Source organism: Symphodus melops, assembly GCF_947650265.1.
Source record: "Symphodus melops genome assembly, chromosome: 21".
Lineage (NCBI taxonomy): Eukaryota > Metazoa > Chordata > Actinopteri > Labriformes > Labridae > Symphodus > Symphodus melops.
In genome coordinates, this window is record NC_136711.1 from 2,691,396 (window position 1) to 2,712,463 (window position 21,068).

Below are 21,068 nucleotides of genomic sequence, written 5' to 3' on the forward strand. Positions count from 1 at the left end.
CGGATTCCAATTACGCGGGGAACGGTGGATTATTTCCATTGGATAATGAGATGAATGTGGGTGGATGACGGGGAAAGGTGTGTTTTAATGGTTTTAATGGAAAGGTGTGTTGTCATGTGATTCTGACAATTTACGGTCGCTACAAACTCTAACGACATTCAAAACACTTTCTGCTCAAAGTAATTTGATCAAGTTATAGTTTGTTTTTTGTTTTTTACCGTGTTGCAAGTAAACGTAGATTTTAGACATTCAGCCATTATTAATGTATATTATTGTGGACAGGGAGAAAGCCTGAGGTGGCATTTTTTCAGACACTTGTTTTGGCAATGGCTATAACCCACAGTATGCCAATATCTTATTGATATTGATCAATAAATACACATTTCAGGTGACTCCATTTAAATTCAATGTGACCCCACAGCGTGTGTGTGGGTTAAACTGCCACAGTTTGTTGTTTCTATTTGTTTGAAATGTTTAATTTGAAGAGTTAATTTGTGCATATTCTCTGTATGTGATCGCCTTCAGTTCATAGGAGTGTTGACGTGTTTTAGTGTTAGTTTCTGCTTCTACAGCAGCAGCTAGTCAGAGTTTCTTTTACGTCTGTGAATATTAAGTCTAATGCGTGGGTATCATCTTTGTTATGAAAAAGCAGAACACCAGATTAACATTATCTTACTCCTTCAAAATGAAGTCTTCTCTCTGGAGAGCAGATATTTACAGAATCTGAGACCTTTACGTTCCCACATGTAAATGAGACTTCATTATTGGCTCCATGCAGGAACAGCACCGAGCTGGAGGTGTTCTGTGTCTTACCTGAGTGTTGGTATCTCTGTTTAATGAAATGAACATGGCTGACATTTGCTGTGAAGTTTGTTTTTTCTTCCCCCTCTCTCTTTCCCTCTTTACAATAAAAGTGCCCTAATTGCTTTATTTAGCCGTCAGAGTTGTGCTTAATTAGCATCTTGTGGACATGTCCAGTGTTACAGTGGTAGATGTTATCTTGTCACCGTCAGTGAGTTTGTTTGCTAATTACTCCACTGGTGCTGATCTTCACAGTCTCAGTCTGCTTGTGGCTGATTCATCAGCTCGTCTGAACATAACACACTGCTGGAGGTGGAACTTAAAATGGTTGTTTGTGCTGGTTTGATTTTAAAACCACTGGGATTTATGAAACAGAAAATAATTATCTTCTCCCTGCCTTGATGTATGAGCTGGGACTTGGGTTCTTTCTATTCCATTTAATAAGTGCAGTCTCTAAATTGTAGGACTGGTTAAAAGAATGCATGATGTGTGTTATTTTTCTGACTTTTTTGAAAACAATAATAGGAAAAGAATTGAAAAGAATAATTGAGAAAACATTTTTATTTGACCAGATTTTGTTAATTGCTCATTTTTAGTTTGTGTGCCTGAGTAAAAGCTGCGATAGTAATCTTGGGTTGACCACGTTGGGTTTTTTTCAAATGAGGTTGATTTTGGCCAAACTGTCTGTTTTATGTGTGATAAGAAAGCGTGTTGTGTTTTAGTTTTTACATTTCACATAATAAAAGTTAACTTTATACTCGGGGTGGGACTTCAACGCGTTAATTACGATTAATTAATTACAAAAAAATATTGAGTTACATTTTTTAATGCATTTAATCACAATTAGCTTATCGCTAGCTTTGCGCTAGCTTATCGTAGCTTCATGCTAGCTTTTCGCTAGCTTCGCCAAAAGTACAAACAATAAGTGTTTGCAGTCTAAACTCAACCAAATGACTGTCTTCAGGACCAAAATGAGTAATTCAACGTCTGAAAAACGTACAAATTCTCTTGCTAAATTGGTTGTTCTGGACCATCGACCACTACTAGTGGTAGAAGATGAGGGGTTAGAAAATGTGCTACAGATAACAAGGTGTGGTCCAACTTTCCAGCTGTGCAGAAAAACTATTTCAAACAAGCTCCAACAGCTTTATGAAACTGAGAAGAAACATTGCATGCATTGCATTCATTCATCCACCAAAATCCTATTAGATTGTGAAGTGTTGCTTTTTAGGGCAAATATTGTGATGCACTCAAAATGCGATTTAATTTTGATTAATTATTTAGAAAGCCCTGAGTTATTTCAGCAAAAAAATCTTTAATCAAGACCCACCTCAAGTTTATACTCAAGCATCATATCATCATTTTTCATTTCTAAAATCTGACATTTTCTGTTTCAACACGGACAAATCAAACGTTAAAGAAATCCAGGTATGCTAACATCAGTTTCCTGGCCTGCTATAAAAACAGGTGAACTGATCCTTTTAGCCTCGGCCTGAGAACAAACAAAGAGTTGGAGGGGTACGGCATCCTCACAGTATGAAATGGTTCAAGCACGGACGTGTGGGTGTTTGCTTTTGTCTCCTGGCAGCAGAACTTGAATGAAATGTTGTTTCTGTCGTCCCTGTGTGTGTGTGTGTGTGTGTGTGTGTGTGTGTGTGTGTGGGGAAGACTCATTTGTCTGCACTATTGCGTTTACACAGCCAACATGTATTACATCAGCATGTACAACATGGTTCCCCCTCTTTGAGACTGTGTGGGTATAATACCACACAATGAATGCTTTAGTATGTTTTTGTAGTTTTCAGGTGTCAGATCACGAAACCTTTTTGGTGTCGCCTGACACTTGAGGTGAGTCACAGAGGGCAGGCTTGTTATCAAGATGCAGCCAAACCAAGGGAGAGCAGAATTACATTGGCAGCAAGCAGCTGCAAAAAGAGGAACTCTCATGAGTCTCAATCAAGCTTCAACCTCCTGTGTTAAAAAACATGAAGCTGATACGGAAGTGAAAAAACTGCAGTACGTCAATCATCCACTTGAGGCTGGCTGCCGACGCACTGGAAGTCAAATACACACCCATTCAAATATTTCTGTTTAGAGGAGAAATGAGCATTAAAAACAGAAATGGGTCTGACTGGTCTCTTACTGTCCAGTGATGGTGAAGGTCAGAGAGGCGTTATTCACAATAAGCCGCGTATTGATCTGACTGATGGGAGAATGCGCACTAGCTGTCTGTCAGCCTCTTAGCCTTTCATGACGTTGACTCAAAGTTCATTTCGTCCATTATCATTAGCAGTCTTTGGTTCCAATACTTTAACAAATGCAAAACGTAATCTCTGAATTCCACCTTGAAGGAATAAATGAGGATTGATCTCCTCGTGTGGTGTTTGTGATGTTCTTTCTCTTCTTTGCAGTCAGCTGAGCTTCTTAATAATTACGAGGAGCTTTTGGAAGACTTCTGGCTTCTAGGTTTGAATCGAAAGGGATTAATTGAGTTTAATCCAAACCCACCTACAGTTCTGATCAGGCTAATGAGACGGATGTTTTGATGCCATCGCTTGATTTCCTCTTTAAAGATGGTGAAAAGTGCGAGACCTGGGGTCAATTACACGATGACAGCTTTCCGCCCTGTGCTTACGCCGTCAGGTTGACACAGAGGTGAGGCGTGGACGGAAGTGTAGGGGAGTGAGAGTGAGATAATTTACAAGGAAAAAAAAAAAAGAGCGAGAGAGAGAAGGAGGAGAGAAGGCAGCAGAGAAATCCCATGCTTGCTCACTCCCACACCTTTTTTTCCTCCCGCTGTATTCGAGCTGTGGTACCTCACGCTGCAGCATTCAGACTCCAGCGAGCTGCGAGTGATGTCGAGATCTCCTCTCTGTGTCGCTTCTCAGAGGAAGATCCTTTCTTCCTGACTTCCCTCTGATATCGTCTTTCTCCCCCTGTCTCTGGGGGAAGTCGTCGCCTCTTGCTGGGCTTTGTCTTTGAGCCTATTGAAGAAGTACGCCTGTTGATTTGCATTAGAGGGGACTTGAGAGTGGATTGAAGAGATTATTGTCGCAGCTGAGGAGTTGATTTGTTCTTTTTCATCTCTGCTCGTACTGGATGTTTCACTTGTAAATGATCTCATTTTTGCCAACGGAGCAAATTCTTTCAGAATGGATCAAGTTCTGATTTAGATCTCCTTTTCAAACTCTTTTCCTGACTATACTCTGATGGACAAAAAGTAATATCGCCCCCTTTTTATTTCCTCTCACATGCCACCATGTTCTCCAGAATCTTCATTCCCAAGAAGCACCGGCAGCGCTTCGACGATAATGTCCAACAGAATGTGATCAACCGGCTCTGTCGCAGCAAGAGCATCAGCGAGCCGCAGGGCAGGATCCGCCGCAGTCGGAGCGAGGATCACTCGGATCGCCACCACAGGTCCAAACGGGCCAGCTCGGTGCCCAGAGATGGAGAACCAGGAGGGAGAGGGGACGGGGAGAGGGACAGGGGTCCGAGGAAGTCTGTCTCCGGGATGCCTGCTCATCCCCCCATCGGACCCAATCAGAGGTGAGCGCACATGTACAACACACGCGACTGACAGCGTGCTGGTTTTAGACATGTTCAGTTTTCCCCTCTCAATACTAAATCCATACATGTGGGAATCAATAGACGTCAGGTATCTCTCCAAAAACACGTTTTGAGACGTTCATTGTAACAACCTTTGACTCTCCTGACTCTGTTGTGCTTTCGTTATCTGGACGTCATTATTTACCTGGAACCAGGTGATTTCTTTGGGGAAGTATTAATCAATGATGATATCAGGCTTTCACATTAACTGGAAGCCAATTACGATAGAGGTATGGTATGGATTATTGTATCGTTATCGAGGAATTGGTATTGAGTATCCGAGCAAAAATGGGCTAAATTGGCTCCTCTGACTTTAAGAACTCCTCCCTGCAAACAGGTTATTTAAACACACAGTGCAGCAGTGAGGCATGCATTTTATTTTTCAGACATTTACATTCAGATTTGTTGGAAAATAATAAAAGGAAACTCTGCACAACGTGTCACCTTCTCCTCCCCATGCACTTGAATCACTTAACTCTGTGTTTATGTGAAGATGTTTTGACTGTTACATAAGTCCTGAGTAGGAAAGTGTTTAGGCAAATAACACCTCTTTAACTAGAACTCGGCCCTGGCTCGGTGTATCCCCTCACTTATTTAACATGCATCATTTGCAGAGCCCCTGACCGGTGATCCCCGGCTGTTCATCCACCCACCTACACGCTGATTACACCGCTGTCCAATTATCAGCAGCACAGTGGGCTCAGTGCAGGATTACAGGGGCAGGCAGCACACTCCCTCACACCCACACACACAGCTAACAACACCCTGTGACCTGTCTTCATCCACGCCAGGCTGGATATGTGGAGTGTGTGATAATGACAGATCACACATCGATCGAAGGAGAGAGAGTTTTTAATTCATGTGGAAGAAGTGGCACAGTCACGACAATAAGTTCTGCTGCAGGCGGGCGTCTCTCCTGATCCTCGAGTGTGTTGTGTAACACTGTTATGATGGATGGATGGATGGATGGATGGATGGATAGATGGATAGATGGATAGATAGATAGATAGATAGATAGATAGATAGATAGATAGATAGATAGATAGATAGATAGATAGATAGATTGATTGATTGATTGATTGATAGATAGATCAGCAGGGCATTGAGAGTGAGGGCTGTCAGATGGGGCCCCATTAGGGAGGTTTCCTACTGTCGTTGCAAAGTTTGCACATTTTAAGGCAATGCTGTGGTTTAAAGTTTGTCAGGTGTTGGGGGGCCCCCTACTGGCCGGGGGGCCCCCGAGCAGTTGAAAAGCAGCGCCGCCTCTGTGTGTAAGAGTTAGCTCACGCTCAACGATTTTCAAGTTGTTTTCAGAAACAGATTCCTCGAATGAATCTGTCGAAGACAGAATGAAACAGCTGGTGAAATGCTGATTAACAGAAGAGCGTATTGATATGAAAAGCTATCGATCACTATGGATTGACTTTGGTCCGTATTGGAGCTTCAGTATAATGAGGCAGCACTTCAAGTAGTGACTGACTCACGTGAAGGGAATCAGGAGAGTCCTCGAAGCAGCCTGACTGTTGTAAACACTGTGATCGTCAAGTGTGCTCAAAGATGATGCTGCGTATCTGACACCCTCCTCTGTCACACACACACACACCCACACACACACACACACACGCACACACACACACACACACACACACACACACACGTGCCCATCTGCATTGAGCTCGTCTTATATAAGAGCCAGTCAAAGCATCTATAACAGAACAGATCCGTCTGTTTTCTCTCCCCTCTCCGTCTTTTTTTAGTCCTCCCCACTGTTTACAGATCAAGGCAGTGTTGCCTTGAGTCGTTTCCATGGAAACGCACCTTGGATAAACAGCACAAGTGTCTCATCTGTGATGTAGCGGGAGGTTCAACCCTGTGTTCTCCTCCACATGGGGGACTGAGAGCCCCCCCCCCCTCCCAACATGTCGAAGCTTCTGTTCATGCTGACGGATGGAAAACAAAGAGACAACTTTGGGATGTTATGTAAATAATAAACAACAAAAACAGCCGTGTCATCTGCCCGAATATCTCAAATCCAGATCGCAGTAAAGACGAGCGTCATTTGTTCTGACGCCCACACGCAGGAAGTGACGGATCGAAACAACAGAGAGGCCTGAGTGAGCGAGCGGTTCAAACAGAGACAGCTGGACTTCCCGTCCATTCACAGAAACGCTGTCAGCGTGACGCATGAGGAGAGACATGATGACTCTGTTCATGCTCAAACTATTTAGTGCTGAGTGGATCGAAGACAATTGAGAGCATTTTTACGAAATCATCTTTGAATGAAATAAAGATAGAGCGACTAACAACTGTGTCCAGTTTAACAAATAATAACTGGCATCTTTGTTCTGGATGATTGAGAATTAAATGTCCGTTTGGTCGGACAATCCAACTATTTCAAAGAGCAATTTGTGAAATGATTCAATATTTTCTCTTCTGTCGAGAGGCATGAAATTAAAAATAGAAGAATAGAAGATAAATATTCCGGTTTGAACTCATCTCCCTCTCGCCACCCCTCCATATATCCTATGAAGGAATAGATACGAAGACGACCTGCTGTACTTCCTGTTTCACAGAGTGTGTGTTTGCAACATGTCTCCACTGACTCACCCCAGAAGCTTTCAGTGTTTTCGCCTCTAATCAGCATAAATGTGACGCTCGCTGACAGCTGGCCTGAGAGCAGTGTGACTGCATGACCATTAGAGCCTCTCTTGATTGCACTAATTACACTTTCAGGATGTGTTAATTGCATCGCGGATGTCGTCGTAACGAGGAGCTTGCGATTGATTTGCTCTGTACGTCGTCTCTCCTGCTGAACTGGAACAATAATAAAGAAAAGAAGCTTCAACTCGCTCACTCACAGCACGTTTGACTCGTACATTCAGGAGGTCAAGGTCCAAATGTCCAGTAAACAAGTTGAATGTTTTGAAGTTTTGTTGTTTTTTTAAGGTTTATTTTGGAGAGAGAGAGAGAGAGAGAGAGAGAGAGAGAGAGAGAGAGGGAGAAAGAGAGAGGGAGAAAGAGAGAGAGAGAGAGAGAGAGAGAGAGAGGGAGAAAGAGAGAGAGGGAGAAAGAGAGAGAGAGAGAGACAGAGAGAGAGAGAGAGAGAGAGAGAGAGAGCGTCCAAAAGTAAAATAAACTTCACGGTGAAGCTGGAAAGTTTTGCACACACGTGTTTTTTGGCGTTCTTAATCTTCTTCATGCTTTATGTTTATGAAGTCAAAAATATAGAGATGCACCGATCCGACATGTTTGAAATGATAACGTAGCTTTTTGCCGACTGCAGATTTTGACTCCCACAATGCATCAGTCTCTCACGCTAACAATGAAAACACGTCAGAGTTTGTTTAACAGGAATTTGTTTATCGACTTTCTCAGTCGATATCTGTCAACAGGCTCGATATCGGTCGATAGCGATGTTGAACTGATAGAATCGTTATCGTAATCTGATGTTTAATGTCTTCACCTGACTTGTCGTTCTTCCTCAGGATCATCCGTGTCTACAGGGGAAAGAAGAACTTCGGCTTCACGCTGCGAGGTCACGCTCCCGTCTGCATCGACTCCGTCATCCCAGGTATCTGCTCCTGATTGAACATTGAGAACAGAACAGCCTGATCAGTGCCGCCTCCTCTCCGTGTGCCGGGGGGGTTTTTTTTGTTCCGTGTTGGCTGAGAGGGGTGGATGTGTTCTGCGTGGGCGAGTCTGTTGTGGTGCCAGCCGCTGGAGGTTGAAGGTGAGCAGGAGGTGTGTGTGTGTGTGTGTGTGTGTGTGACGATGAGTGTTCCAGGAAGTGAATCTGCGTGACTCACCAATGAAATGTTAAGAGGAATACACTTGGAACAAGCTGTAATGTGCGGCAGTCAGTGAGCGGCGCACAATGACCGTCAGGGAGCTGAAAGAGACTTTTGTCCTGAGTTTTCTACATATTCAAACCTTTTACAAACGAGCTAACCGAAGAATAAGAGAACCTCAATAGCTTTTCTCTTTGTCATATCTTTAACACCTTTTCATAGCATGTACATTACAGCCTTTTTAGCACTCACATTTGATGATGTAACCTTTTTTTACACAAGAGTGACAGCTAGTTTAAAAACATGACTTTCTCCGTAGATTCACAGCGTCCTTATTTGAAGCCTTTTTTTTTATCTAAAGGTGCTCTCTGGAGTTTTGGTAGAGGAAGCTGAAGAGGTGCACAGGTTGTGTAGTTCATGGACAAACTGTCCTCAGAGCGAGACGTCGAGGTGCTGTGAAGAAATGGAGCCAGACAGCCCAGTTTGAGGTTTTTGTTTTGGGGGCAGCAGTCGCTCCTTGTGTTGGGAACTGAAGAGTCGCCGGGACCGGGTCTGTTAATAATTAGTCTTGTCGCTGGACAGGTGCCAGGTCACTTTCTGAGCACTGCCAAGGTGCCCTTGAGCGAGGCAGCGCTGGCTGTGTGCAGCCCCCTCACTCCATCAGTTCATGTCCACAGGATCCTGTTTGTGCATGTGTGTGTGTGTGTCATGTTAACCGTATAACAATTAATCTTCCTCCTCTTATAAATCACTCATCCTTATTTTTTTTTTATGGTTAAAAAAAAAACTTGATGGTTGATTTAATTTTGCTCATGAGTGACTACAGATGATGATCTAAAAAAAAAACTAGTGGAGGAGGAGGAGGAGGAGGAGGAGCGTATATCAGACAACAATCAGTGATGTCATGACTTAGATGTGTGTGAGAGCGAGGGGTTAAAAAGAACAACACACAGGCGTCACATGTCTCACCTGTTGCTGCCTCCACAGACTTTTTACCTGAGATGTGAAGTAAAAAAAATGTATCTTTTTGTTTTTGAAAGAGTTTGTATTTACTCACAGGATTATTTCTTATAATACCTGACGTGCTGTTAATCGGTTCTTAAATGTAGATTAAACAAACCAGACAGATTTTGTGTAGCGAGCTTTTAAGGTGTTGTCAGGGAGATCTCCCCCTTTGTTTACAACGTTTGTGCTAAGCTAAGCTAATTCAGCTGTTGGTTGTTACTTCATATTGAAAGCAGATTCATCTGACTCCTGTCAATAATGAGTAAAATGTCCCCTGTTTCCTCTGAATCATTTATGACTTGTCTGAGTCTCAGATTTTGAACTCTTCTTGTTTTTAATCAGCGTATATTCTTCTTGTTTTTTTTTTTTTATATCTCCTCTCTGAATTAATCTTTTTAGAAATTGAAGTCAAACGCTCTGTTAAATATTTGCCGGGGAAATTGCTACCCAGAGCGTTTGTTGGAAATATCAATTACTTTCATTTTTATTCCATTTGCACTAACAGCTGATTTAATTAACTGCTGCTGCTTACACTAATAAAAGCAGCAGACGAGAGAGGCTGCAAAGTAGCTGTGGAGGGAATATGCTGCTGGAGCAGGGAGGTGTGTGTGTGTGTGTGTGTGTGTGTGTGTGTGTGATTTTGAAGATGACGGCACTGTTCCTGCCCACCATCGTTTCCCACCATTATGTGCTGGAGCGGCCAGAGCGGACTGACTCAGTGGGCCTTATGGAGGTTGATGTGGAGATGGCGGGGGCGGGCGGCGTGTCTCTGATCGTGATCTGAATACAACATAAAAAACCACAAACAAAAGATTGAACGCCTGCCTTCGTGCCTTCGAATCATGAAGAGTTTGTAACACCTGAACTTGAAGTTAAAAAGAAAAGGACGACATGGCTTTAGATGTGGGGCGGCGAGGTGACGTGTGCAGTCAGAACAGATTCCACTCTTGTTTTGACAGCTACTGTTTTCCTTACGTAACACAAATCAGCACGGAGATCATCTCATTTGTTGACGGGCTTTGTTGGATGTCACACACAGATTGACAGCACCACATTAGTCACTATCTCCCCCCCCCTCTCTCTCTCTCTTCCTGCAGTCTGCTCAGCGCACCTTGTTAGCGGCTGAAGTTTGCTGCCAAATCTCTGACTGATGTTTCTTCTTCTTTCCTCCCCGTCTCAGATAGTCCTGCTGAGGAATGTGGACTGAGAACAGGCGACCGTATCCTCTTCCTCAATGGACTGGACATGAGGTTTGTCTTGAACAGATAACACTATTATTAGCAGCAGTATAGTTGTAGTAGTATTTTGTCTGTGCCTGCTGTCCAAGTCTTTGAACTCAGGTAGTTTATGAAGAGGTATCAGGTTGTGTCTGTCGGGGAGAAGCCATCTGCCACCACTACGAAAACATCTTTCACACGATGCCAGATTATCCATCACAGAGAACACGCCAAGCTTTCGAGCTCGGTTCTTCGTTTCCCCCTCCTGTCGGTTATTTATCCTCAGGGGGGAAATGAAAAGCTCAGTTATTAAATAAGCTCCGCCCCCCCATGCAGAGCTAAAAAAAAAATTCTTTCCATGAAGCTCCTCTGATTTTGGGAATATTTGGGATTCATATCCATGAGAAAGAGTCAGAATGCTCAGGAATAGACTGGCTGAGAACAATGACATACAAAGGCGGATAAAGCTGCAGGACTATTATTATTTTTTCAACTGTTTTGGAAATGTGTGTTGGTCTTATTTCTCCCTCTGTCACAGTCCGAGCAAATAAAAAATGTTAATTTCTCAGTTCAAGCTTTTCGTTTCACAAACTGGAGCTGCACTGATTTCATGTCTCATTCCCAATAATCACCTGACAACATCTCCTTCCATGTAAGATCTCTGCTCCCTCTGTGCGCTCTTTCACTGCCGCTGTAACACTGCAAGATATCATCCCATCACTCCACACGTTTCTGCATGTAACTTCAAACTGTGAGGAGTAACGTGATGATCAACGTGATTTGTCGGACTGAAAATCGATCGCATATTAAAGCAACGTGAATTACTCAAACTTTTAAAGGGACCAAAACATGTCTGGTGCAAACAAACGGGCTTGTTTTCATTGTCAAACATGACAGAAAGTGATGGCACTGCAGGAGTCTGAAAACCAAAAGAAGTCATAAAACAAACAGCCAATCAGCATACAGCAAAGTTATTGTTTCAAATAAATAAATAAAATCTGGCAGTTATAATAAAACATCTAATAAATAACTATGTATTCATTGATTTGAATCTGATCAAATAGAAATCAAACTATTAAAGTCCCGCAGCAACGGGGGAACAGGTGGCCTAGCGGTTATTGGCGAGGAATCGTCCACGTCCCCTCACGGATTTCTAACTCAATCAACTGTTCCATCTCTAGAATAAATAAAACTTTTTTTTCCTTTTTAATTATTTTTTCGGGCTTTATTTGAAAGAGACAGAGAGGGAGAAAAAGTGGATAGAGACGGAAATCGGGAGGGGAATGACATGCGGGAAGGGGCCTCAGGCTGGGTTCGAGTCCGGGCCGCCCGCATGAGGACTATAGCTTCCATACATGGTGACACTACACTACAGGCGGCCCCTAAATAAAACTGTTACTCTGTCGAGCTCCTCATTTAACTTTGTGAATACGCTTGTGTTTTGTGTGTGAAGTTCTTCTCCAGCTTTGTGTTTGTGGAGGTTCAGTGTTTGTGGACGGGGCGATGCACGTGAACTCAGCCTTTATGTAAACACAGCTTTTCTTGTAGGTGTAGTCGAGGTTCTTTCGTGGACTTTATAGCTTCTTGACCTTCTGCCTCTGGATCTGTAGTGAGTGAGCGTGGGCGTGCAGATAAGAAATTCATGGTGGATGGATCTGAATCGTACCTTTTAGCTCACGCAGCAAATGCAGAATATTGATCAAAAACATAAACCCGGTTTATCTGCAGAGCTGCTCTGCCTGACGTCCTGATTTGATTGCTGCTGTGTGGTTTCCTGATGACACGCTGCAGCCAGGAGAGCTCTGTGTGCTGTTCACGCAATCTGCAGCTTCAGTTACATGCAGAACATTAAACACATGAATCTTGATATTTAAGTCTGTCGGTTCTCAAATTGTGTTTTAACGTGAGCACTTTTGGACTGCAGGAACTTTTTTATAGCTCCAGGAACTGTTGGACCCCCCCCCCCCCCCCCTTTTTTGGAACTATGACCTATTGTAGTTTCTAGAACTCGATTTAGAGGAACTTTTTTAGCTCCTGTTTAAGTGTAGGTACTCTCTCTCTCTCTCTCTCTCTCTCAGCACCACGGTCGTGCAAATACTGATGGCAAAAAAAAAAAAAATCCCCATGTTGTGTCTGAGGGAAAAGTCCTCTTCAAAAAGTCCCCCAAACTGTTGCGTCTGTAAACATCTATCGTGCATCTTTTGCACAGTTTTAAAAGACTCTGGTGAGATTTTTTTTGATGAATTATGTTCAGTCTACACATCGAATGTTTTGGTCCAGACAGCGGACATCGAGAAAAAAATCTAAAGGAATCAAATATAACTCATTAAAGAAAAACATAACAATCAGAAGTCAACATTATTTGTTATACTTTCACAACAGGGTAAATATGTTACTTATCATCTATCTGTTGTTTGACACCGTAGACGTTAAAGGTTTGTGTGTGTGTGTGTGTGTGTGTGTGTGTGTGTGTGTGTGTGTGTGTGTGTGTGTGTGTGTGTGTGTACAGTCCATCTGCTTCACACACCTTTAAACCCTCTCTCACTGCAGGAACTGTTCCCATGAGAAGGTGGTGTCCATGCTGCAGGGCAGCGGAGCGATGCCCACGCTGGTGGTGGAGGAGGGTCCGTGTGACTTCTCCTCAGAACAAGACGACCCAGAGGAGTCTCCAAGCCTGCCGCCCTCCTCGCTGCCCCGCTCCAGGTCAGTACACACCAACACACCTGACATTTTGATTTGACATTTTCAGGGGTCCACGGTCTGCAGGGACAAACAACATTGACATTAAATCCGTCTGTTGTAGGAAACATGATTCTGAATGAAGGCTCAAAAACAAACGGTGGAAGAATACTCAAGAAATCAGAAACGTGTGATTAAAATAATAATTCCTTCTCACCTGTTGTTTCTTATGGCCAGGTCTCCTGCCCTCAGTTCGCTGCAGTGGGTTGCAGAGATTTTACCCCCAAGCATCAGAGTCCACGGGCGGACCTTCAGCCAGCAGCTGGAGCACCTGCTGACCATCCAGGAGAGGTACACGGTCTGCAAGTCACTGGAGACCTTCTTCCAGCACAGGTCAGCCAAAGGATGGACAAATGTTTCACAATTTTCTGGTCGAACCTCCATCGTGGGAAAACTAACAAGCGCTCATTGACAAATACTTTTTTATTTTTTTTTATTTTTTTTATTTTAACATAAAAACAGCAGTTACAGTCATACATTCAATAACGTATTGCTATTGTGTTTAAGAGCAAACTACAAACAACCCCCCCCCCCCACATACCCCCTCCAAAATAAAAAGTTGGTCCAGAAGGCAAAATGAATAATTACCACAATTGAAGCGTAAATATACAAGACAAAAGATAAAATAAATGGGGAAGAAAAAGATGGTCATTGACAAATACTTTAACTGTAAATGAGCCGTTGCCTGGGAAACTGTATTTTTACCATACTCTTTATAGCTGGTTGCCAAGGGTGCTCCTTATGTAGGCGAACAAGTCGAGAGGGAGAAAATGAATGATGGACCGAGAGGGGAAAAAAAAAAGTGATGTACAAAGTTTGGCAGAAACTTTATTTCATGTTTTATAACAGATGTCACTGAGTTCTGTGGCTGCATCGTTTCAGAGCTACATTAGCTGTAGACTCTTTTCCACTCAGGTGTTTTTATTAATAGAGGGCTGAGTTCATCTCCTGAGCATGGCCGTGTCCAGAGAAGGGACCAGGGTGGCATGGGGGCCCCCTTCAATCTGATTGGCCACCCCTGGCGCCACTCCAGAATCCTCAACAACGATTGGTTATTTGCGTGATCAGAGACGTTACTTCCATTGAAATCAGCTTTTCGTGCTAGTTTGAAACAGGCTGCTTTCTTTCTACTTTGATGAAGCACGTTTTATTTTGTACGTTTCTTTAGATCGCGACTCTCAGAGTTCACGAACCTCGTCTCTTTTAAACACATTTTAAAAAATGGACTAGATATGAACACAAGACTGTAAATATCTATTTTTACAATAGAGGGATTTTGTATGTAGCTGTAAGGTCTGCAGATGATGATGACGCCACAGGATTTTAATCACGTGCATTCAGTAAAAACACCCGAAGGCCTGAGTCCCACTGTGGGTGACGTCCCTGTAATCCTCCCACCTGTTCTTAATCTGCGTCTCAGCTACACATGTCAACATAGATGTAAGGAATTTAAATGTATGCAAAATCCATTTTGCAGCCGTGTACAGATTTTTTTTTTGCATGTGCATGAATGTGACTGTGTGTGTGTGTGTGTGTGTGTGTGTTTGCAGGAATGTGGACACTTTGATTGTAGACGTGTTTCCGGTGTTGGACACTCCGGCCAAACAGCTGATCTGGCAATTCATCTACCAGCTTCTGACGTACGATGAGCAGGAGCGCTGCCAAGGCAAGCTGTCGCGCTTCCTGGGTATCAAGAGCACTGGTGAGTGGAAATCCCAACACGGAGAACGAGCGCTGACACAGACTGTATCGAGAGACAGCCAGGAAGTGGCTGGGTTCACTTGCCACCTGATGAATTAAGTTTTATGATTCATCACCTGCTGTGTTTAGTAATCATCACTCCACAGGGACATTGGAGCAGATGTGCATTACAGACTCGTTTGTTTTTGACGCAGCTGTGTTGGAGCCTGACGCAGGTCAGGAGCATCACCGGCGCAGCAGCTCCATGCGGGTTACGGGGACGTCGTACCGAGGAAGCATCCGAGAGAGGAGCTCAGACGACTGCATCATCGGGACTCACCTGGGAATGGGTACGCTGCAGACACCGAGAGCAGGAACAGATTTACTGGCCTGTCCCTCTAAATCCCTTTAATCAGCAAGTGCAGGTCCAGCACTCTGGATTCAGACTGTGCATGGAGCCTAACGAACTTAAACCTCTAGGCTCTATTCTTTATAACAACGCAACAGCTGTGAAATTATTGAATAATCAGACATACTGTATCTCCATCACCGCGTTAGCTTTACAGCATGAAAATGTGACTTTCAGATTTCCAACCTGCGACTTTATGATTGTTTATCTTCACTTCTTCTTCTTACAGTGTTGCTTTTTTCAGCATTTTTTTACCCCCCCCAAAAAAAAAAAATGCAAAAAAAAAAAACTGAGGCCGCTTCAGACCTGAATATTTCTCATGTCGTCGATAATTTGAGAGCAAAATATGAATCAGATTAATCTGTAGATTCTTGGAGTGCAACATGAGATAAACATTTTGCTTCGTAGTCATACATGAACTTCATATCTGTGTCTGAGGTGTAGGGAATATTTGTCTTGATTTCCTTTGTTTTTCATTACCATTGCTAACTCCTGCTCAAGGACGTTAGCTGTTTGTGTTTTGCTCCTCCATGCTTTCCTCCTCCTCTTCATCTTCTCCCCTTCCTGGCTGTGGGTGGGGGGGAGGGGGGCGGATGGACGGAGGAGGCGTACAGGCGTCCATGTGTCACTGTTCATGCCTTACTGTGCTTTAGGGATTCATGTGGATGAATCTGGGAACCCGGAGGAGAGGCAGTCAGGAGACGGAACCTCCTTTCCCGAGTCCCCTGACCTCAATCATGTAGGTATAACCGCAGCTTCAAAGCAACTGGCATAATGAATGCTGGTTACGTTACCTGTGCTCTCTGACCTCACATCATTTGAAGGTCTGCTCGTAATAACTGCAGTTCAACGCGTGCCATTAAACGTGGTTTGTGGCTGGTTTGCAAATTATTCTAAAAAAACGAGCGGACCTTCAAAAAGCAGATGTGCTGCAGCAGTTTGTGTGCTAACCAGCTGATCATGCCTCCACCCGTAGATGACAGGTGTGTACACGGAGCTGGAGACTTTGTATGCAGGGAAGGGTGTGCCGCCACTGCAGGGTGGCTCCCCAGCAGAGCCAGAGGGCCCGGGACAGACTGAGGCCTACGGGCGCCCTCTCTCCCCCCTCACGCTCCCCCCTCTCAAAGGTACTCTGAGGCGGACGCACACACACTCGATGCTTTCATCAAATGTGCCATTAAAGACTTCACGCGTTGACAGAGGAAGCATGTCTGACGCCATGTCCACATCGTGTCAGAGTTGCTTTAAATAAAGGCTTCATGATGCACTCGATCATTACAGGCTTCTTATGATGCTGCATCGACTGTTAATGAATGAAGTCAATGCTATAAATAAACACACGACATTAACGTCCGCAGCCTTTTCTTTAAAGTGTTTACCGTGTTGGATCTGACTGATGTGACATGGCGTCAGAGCCGCTGATTAAGGAATCCATATTTAAACTCTATATCTGCATGTAAGCCTGCAGTTTATCCTTGCGTTGCCATGGTAACCCCTCAGAGAAACGTCACACGTGATCTCTTGAAGAAGTAAGAAGCATAAATCAGAAGCAGAGTCAGACAACTCAAAAAAACAAACCTCTTGATCTCTTGAACATCACGTGCACAGCGCCGCCATCCTGATGGCCGCCATTTTTAAATTTTTTAAATCTTTGCAGGGAGCCGTAAATCCGGCCTCTCCTTGTCTTGGAAGGAGCCTCTCCCGACTCCTGTGTATGAGATCCACCACCAGAGCAGCGTGGACTCAAACCCGTACGTCAGCCTGGAAAGCCCGCCGGCGTCCCCCGAGCACTCTGACGGCGGTCCCAACACGCTGAACCGCCGCAAGAAGCTGTTCACCTTCTCTCGCCCGCCTCGCAGCCGGGACACGGACAAATTCCTGGACGCTTTGAGTGAGCAGCTGGGTCACAGGGTCACGCTGGTGGACGACTTCATACCCGGAGAGAACGACTATGAGGAGGTGAGGAAGCGGCGCCTCCATCCTCAGTTATGAAGACTGTGTATCTTTTTATTGCTCCATGAGACCTTGTGTGAATAATTGGTTCGACTTTCAGTTTTAATGTTAAACTGGCAGCTGAATGAAAGTGGACGACCAGCTGAACTAACCACGATGGTGCAGTTCGGGACGTTCTTAGACGATAGTCAGCAGAAACTAAATCTTCTAAACAGGAAGCGGGCCGTAAACCAGGGGCCTCACACAGGTAGCTCGGTGACAGGTTCCTATAACTGTTATTTGACCCATAAAAACTTTGATGTGAATTTAACTTTATTATTATTATTGCAGTTTCGCCCCTTGAATAAACAGCAGCTTCATTCAGCTAACGTGCGCTACGTGAATAAATGCAAGTCGCTCCTCAGAAAAAAGAACTAATGTGTTTACATCTTTATTCGTATTGCTTTGCACACCTTGTATTCACGCCGCCTGTCATAGACAACATTAGCTTCAGCCAAACAGATAAATGGAAGTCCCGCTGATGAGTCAGGCGAGGTGTCATGGAGCAAACAATGATATGAGTAGCAGAAAATATATTCCTACTCTGTCTGCGGATGGTATAAATACATGGATTGTAAACACGTTTCGACACCTTAGTATAATTGCTGTGAACAACTGAGATTGTGACTGAATGGTTGGAAAACTGTTTGATCTCAAGTGAGACTATTTTCATCTTCGCAGCTTCAGACTACGAACGTCTAAATATTCTCACGACTGACGACGACGACGTCATGAGTTTCCTGCAGAACGACACTTCTGTTTGTGTTCAGTGAGGGAACCCTGATGTGTGATGCAATGTGATGCACGCGTCTGTTCATGGGAGTTATACTAACGTCTCATAGTTAATGATTCAAAGGATTAACCCCTTGATGCCTGAATTTGTTTCCAAGTATTAAAACTTTTTCTTTTTACACGTATTTCTGCTTTTAAAGTAAATTAAGTTGAGAACGTTTATTTGAAAACAGCACATAGATAGATATTACATAAAAATAGCACATCAAACAGATGTTCTGTCTCTGACTGGTCCTATGAGAAACTCATGCTTGCTAAAGGTTCCTGGGTATGTATTGAAAGTGCATCAGCGGGCAGTGGAGGAATACAGACGCTATTTTGGCTGCATTTGGAGCAGAAGCAGTTTGATGCAAATTTGCGACAAACAGGCATCGAGGGGTTAAAAATGCTTTTCTTTACGCACAGTTTGACTTTGGAGCGTTTGCACGTTAGCGAGTTGCGGTTTACAGCGTTGTAGTTTTTGCATGTTGACATTGGAGCAGCTCTGATGTGCGCTACAATGAACACTTGTGTCACATGAACAGATATATCAAGGTGGTTGTCATGGTTACAGAAGAAGAGGGGTGCTTGTAAGTAAAACATGATACTCAGTTATACAGTAGAGTCTCATGTGATCTGCTGAGTCGTTTTTTTAACTTCTGACATCAAATCATCTCAGTGTCATAAAGTGTTTGTCACAACTTTTAACAACAGAATATATTAAACATTCAGTTTTTTTTTTTCTTGGGTTTTATGATTCAAACTTTGTTTCCAAAGAAAACAGACGGATGTCGCTGTTTTTATGAATGTTGCAAATCGTAATTTGATGCTGACAGCAGCTCTCTGTAGAGATGAGACAGGGGAGCAGGAGGCCGTGGTTCTGCCCGGGTTCAGATCCAGCCTGTGGCTCCTCCCTCTCCCTCTGTCTCTCTCTCTCTCTCTCTGGTTTCCAACTCTGTCCACTGTCCTTTCTCTCCAATGGAGGCATGAAAGGTCCAAAATAAATCATTTAAAAAAAGAGTTGTGACAACTATAGACTGAGAGAGGAAGGCGAAGTGGGACGATCAGAAGCTGTGATCCGTCGTGAGGTGCACGCGGTCTGGGTAACACCCACATTAGTGAAGGCACCATTAATGCTGAGGTTTTTTTTGAGGAGCACATGTTGCCAGGTAGACAACTCGAAGGTGTCACTTATTTGATCCAGAGATCCAAAGAGTCCAGCTGATAAACTGGCCTTCCTTCAGATCCGATTGGTCAGCCAATGAAAACGTTCCACGCAGCATGAAGCGTACTATAAGACAAAGAAGTCCCCGAACTGTTGAAACAGATGAAATCCTACATTAAACAAGCACTTCCTAAAATACAGACATCGACCTCCTCCTCGGTTCCCCCTTGCTGGCTGACAGATTGTTGTAAAAAAAAAAAAAAAAAGTAAAGCAACAGAGCGGTAAATATCGACCCTGTGTCAAGCATCAAATTCAAAAAATCTGCTCATGATTTTCCAAAACCAATGTACGTAAGCTTGAACATTTGTCTTTGTGTTCTCAATAACATATGTGATAAAATGTGGCGTCAACCATCACAATCTGTTTTTACACAGCGTCCATATTTTACAAAGCATCTCCATCGCTATGGAAACAGATGCTGAGAGTTTGGAGTGTAATTTATTGTGTGAATAACGACGTCGATTAGCCTTTTTTTTTTTTCTTTTTTGCCACTCATCTGTTAATTAGACATTTATAGAAGCCACGTTTCATTCACATAGCTGTCTGTAAGAGTGGGTGTACAGGTGGGAGGTACACGCTGTGATTATCGGGTCTGACCGCGCCCTCTCTACCCTCCAGATGAGTTTCCAGGAGGACCAGGACATGGGCTTCATGCCTCGGCAGCTCAGCAGTGGCAGCGAGGAGCAGAGCAGCAGCGACGAGGCCTCGTCCCCCACCTACTCCTCAGAATCTGAACCCATCCCACCCCCTCCCACCCAAAGTCCTCCGCCTCCCCCACCTTTCCAGGCTCTCATCCCCCCTCCCGTCCAATTCACTGACCCTCTGCCGCCAGTCCGCTTCTCCCCTGAGCACGTCCCCCGCAGTCGGATGCCCTTTGCGCCGCATCACCCCATCATCCCTCCTCCTCCGCCCCCTCCCAGGACCATTCTCTCCAACCGCTCCAATCCCAACAAAGTCCTCCCCACCAGAGAGGAGGCAGAGAACACTCACCAGCGCTTCCAGGCCACCTCCACCCGCACCTCCACCGTCCACACCATCCTCGGTTCCTCCACGCTGCGCACCTCGCAGTCGTCCCGCACCAGCTACCTCCCCCGGCAGCTCAGCCAGCCCCAGCCCATCCTGCAGCCGTCGCCCGGGGCCTCCCCGCCTCAGACGCTGAGACCGAGCCAGCTCGTCCTGCAGAGGCACCACCAGCTCCACCACCAGCACAGCTACCAGGGCCCCCTGCCCCCGTCCCTGCAGGATCACAGCCCGTCACGATGTCAGAGCAAAGGGTCCACAGGATCCACCCTGCTGTCCAAGACTCCGGCCGCTCACTCCACCCTGCCTGGACACAAGAAAACCTATGAAACCACACGGCAGGAGCACCAGTCTCAGCAGGTATCATCTGCATGCATGGCATGAATGTGCTTCACAACCTTTTTACCTTTTACCTTATTTTAAAGCTCCTGTGAACAGCTTTAGGTCTCTTTTGTTAAATTGAAGTCGTGTTGTAACTTCCTCTTTAACAAACACATGACTCATTCTGCATTTATGGTTTCAGACATTTAAAATAACCAAACTGAAATATCAATCTTTAAACTGATGGTCTTATTTAATTTTGTTTTTCATAAAGATAATATAAGAAGTACATCAAGTGTTGCCAGAGGATGACATTGACGTTCAGTTGTTATCTTTTAAAGAGGACATATTGTAGCCCCTTTTCAAACAGCGCCCCCTGTGGTCTAAATGAAACATCAGTGTTTCTGAGCTTTGGTCCAACTATAACATGAATCAAGCAGCAGAGGAGGTTTGTGACCCTGCAGAAACCAGCTCTCTCTGAACGCTTCGT

General features: G+C 44.3%; 1 protein-coding gene across 4 annotated transcripts in view; it reads left to right on the forward strand.

Moving 5' to 3' along the window:
- grid2ipb (glutamate receptor, ionotropic, delta 2 (Grid2) interacting protein, b) overlaps positions 1 to 21,068 on the forward strand; it is a 42,000-nt gene that overhangs the window by 13,358 nt on the left and 7,574 nt on the right. For all 4 annotated transcript variants that reach the window (XM_079372642.1, XM_079372640.1, XM_079372641.1 and 1 more), the window contains 11 exons: positions 4,072 to 4,350; positions 7,896 to 7,981; positions 10,384 to 10,453; positions 12,971 to 13,123; positions 13,337 to 13,492; positions 14,710 to 14,861; positions 15,055 to 15,189; positions 15,902 to 15,987; positions 16,225 to 16,375; positions 16,906 to 17,207; positions 19,856 to 20,617. In XM_079372642.1, the coding sequence (XP_079228768.1) occupies positions 4,072 to 4,350; positions 7,896 to 7,981; positions 10,384 to 10,453; positions 12,971 to 13,123; positions 13,337 to 13,492; positions 14,710 to 14,861; positions 15,055 to 15,189; positions 15,902 to 15,987; positions 16,225 to 16,375; positions 16,906 to 17,207; positions 19,856 to 20,617 (2,332 nt within the window). The remainder of the gene's footprint in view (positions 1 to 4,071; positions 4,351 to 7,895; positions 7,982 to 10,383; positions 10,454 to 12,970; positions 13,124 to 13,336; positions 13,493 to 14,709; positions 14,862 to 15,054; positions 15,190 to 15,901; positions 15,988 to 16,224; positions 16,376 to 16,905; positions 17,208 to 19,855; positions 20,618 to 21,068) is intronic.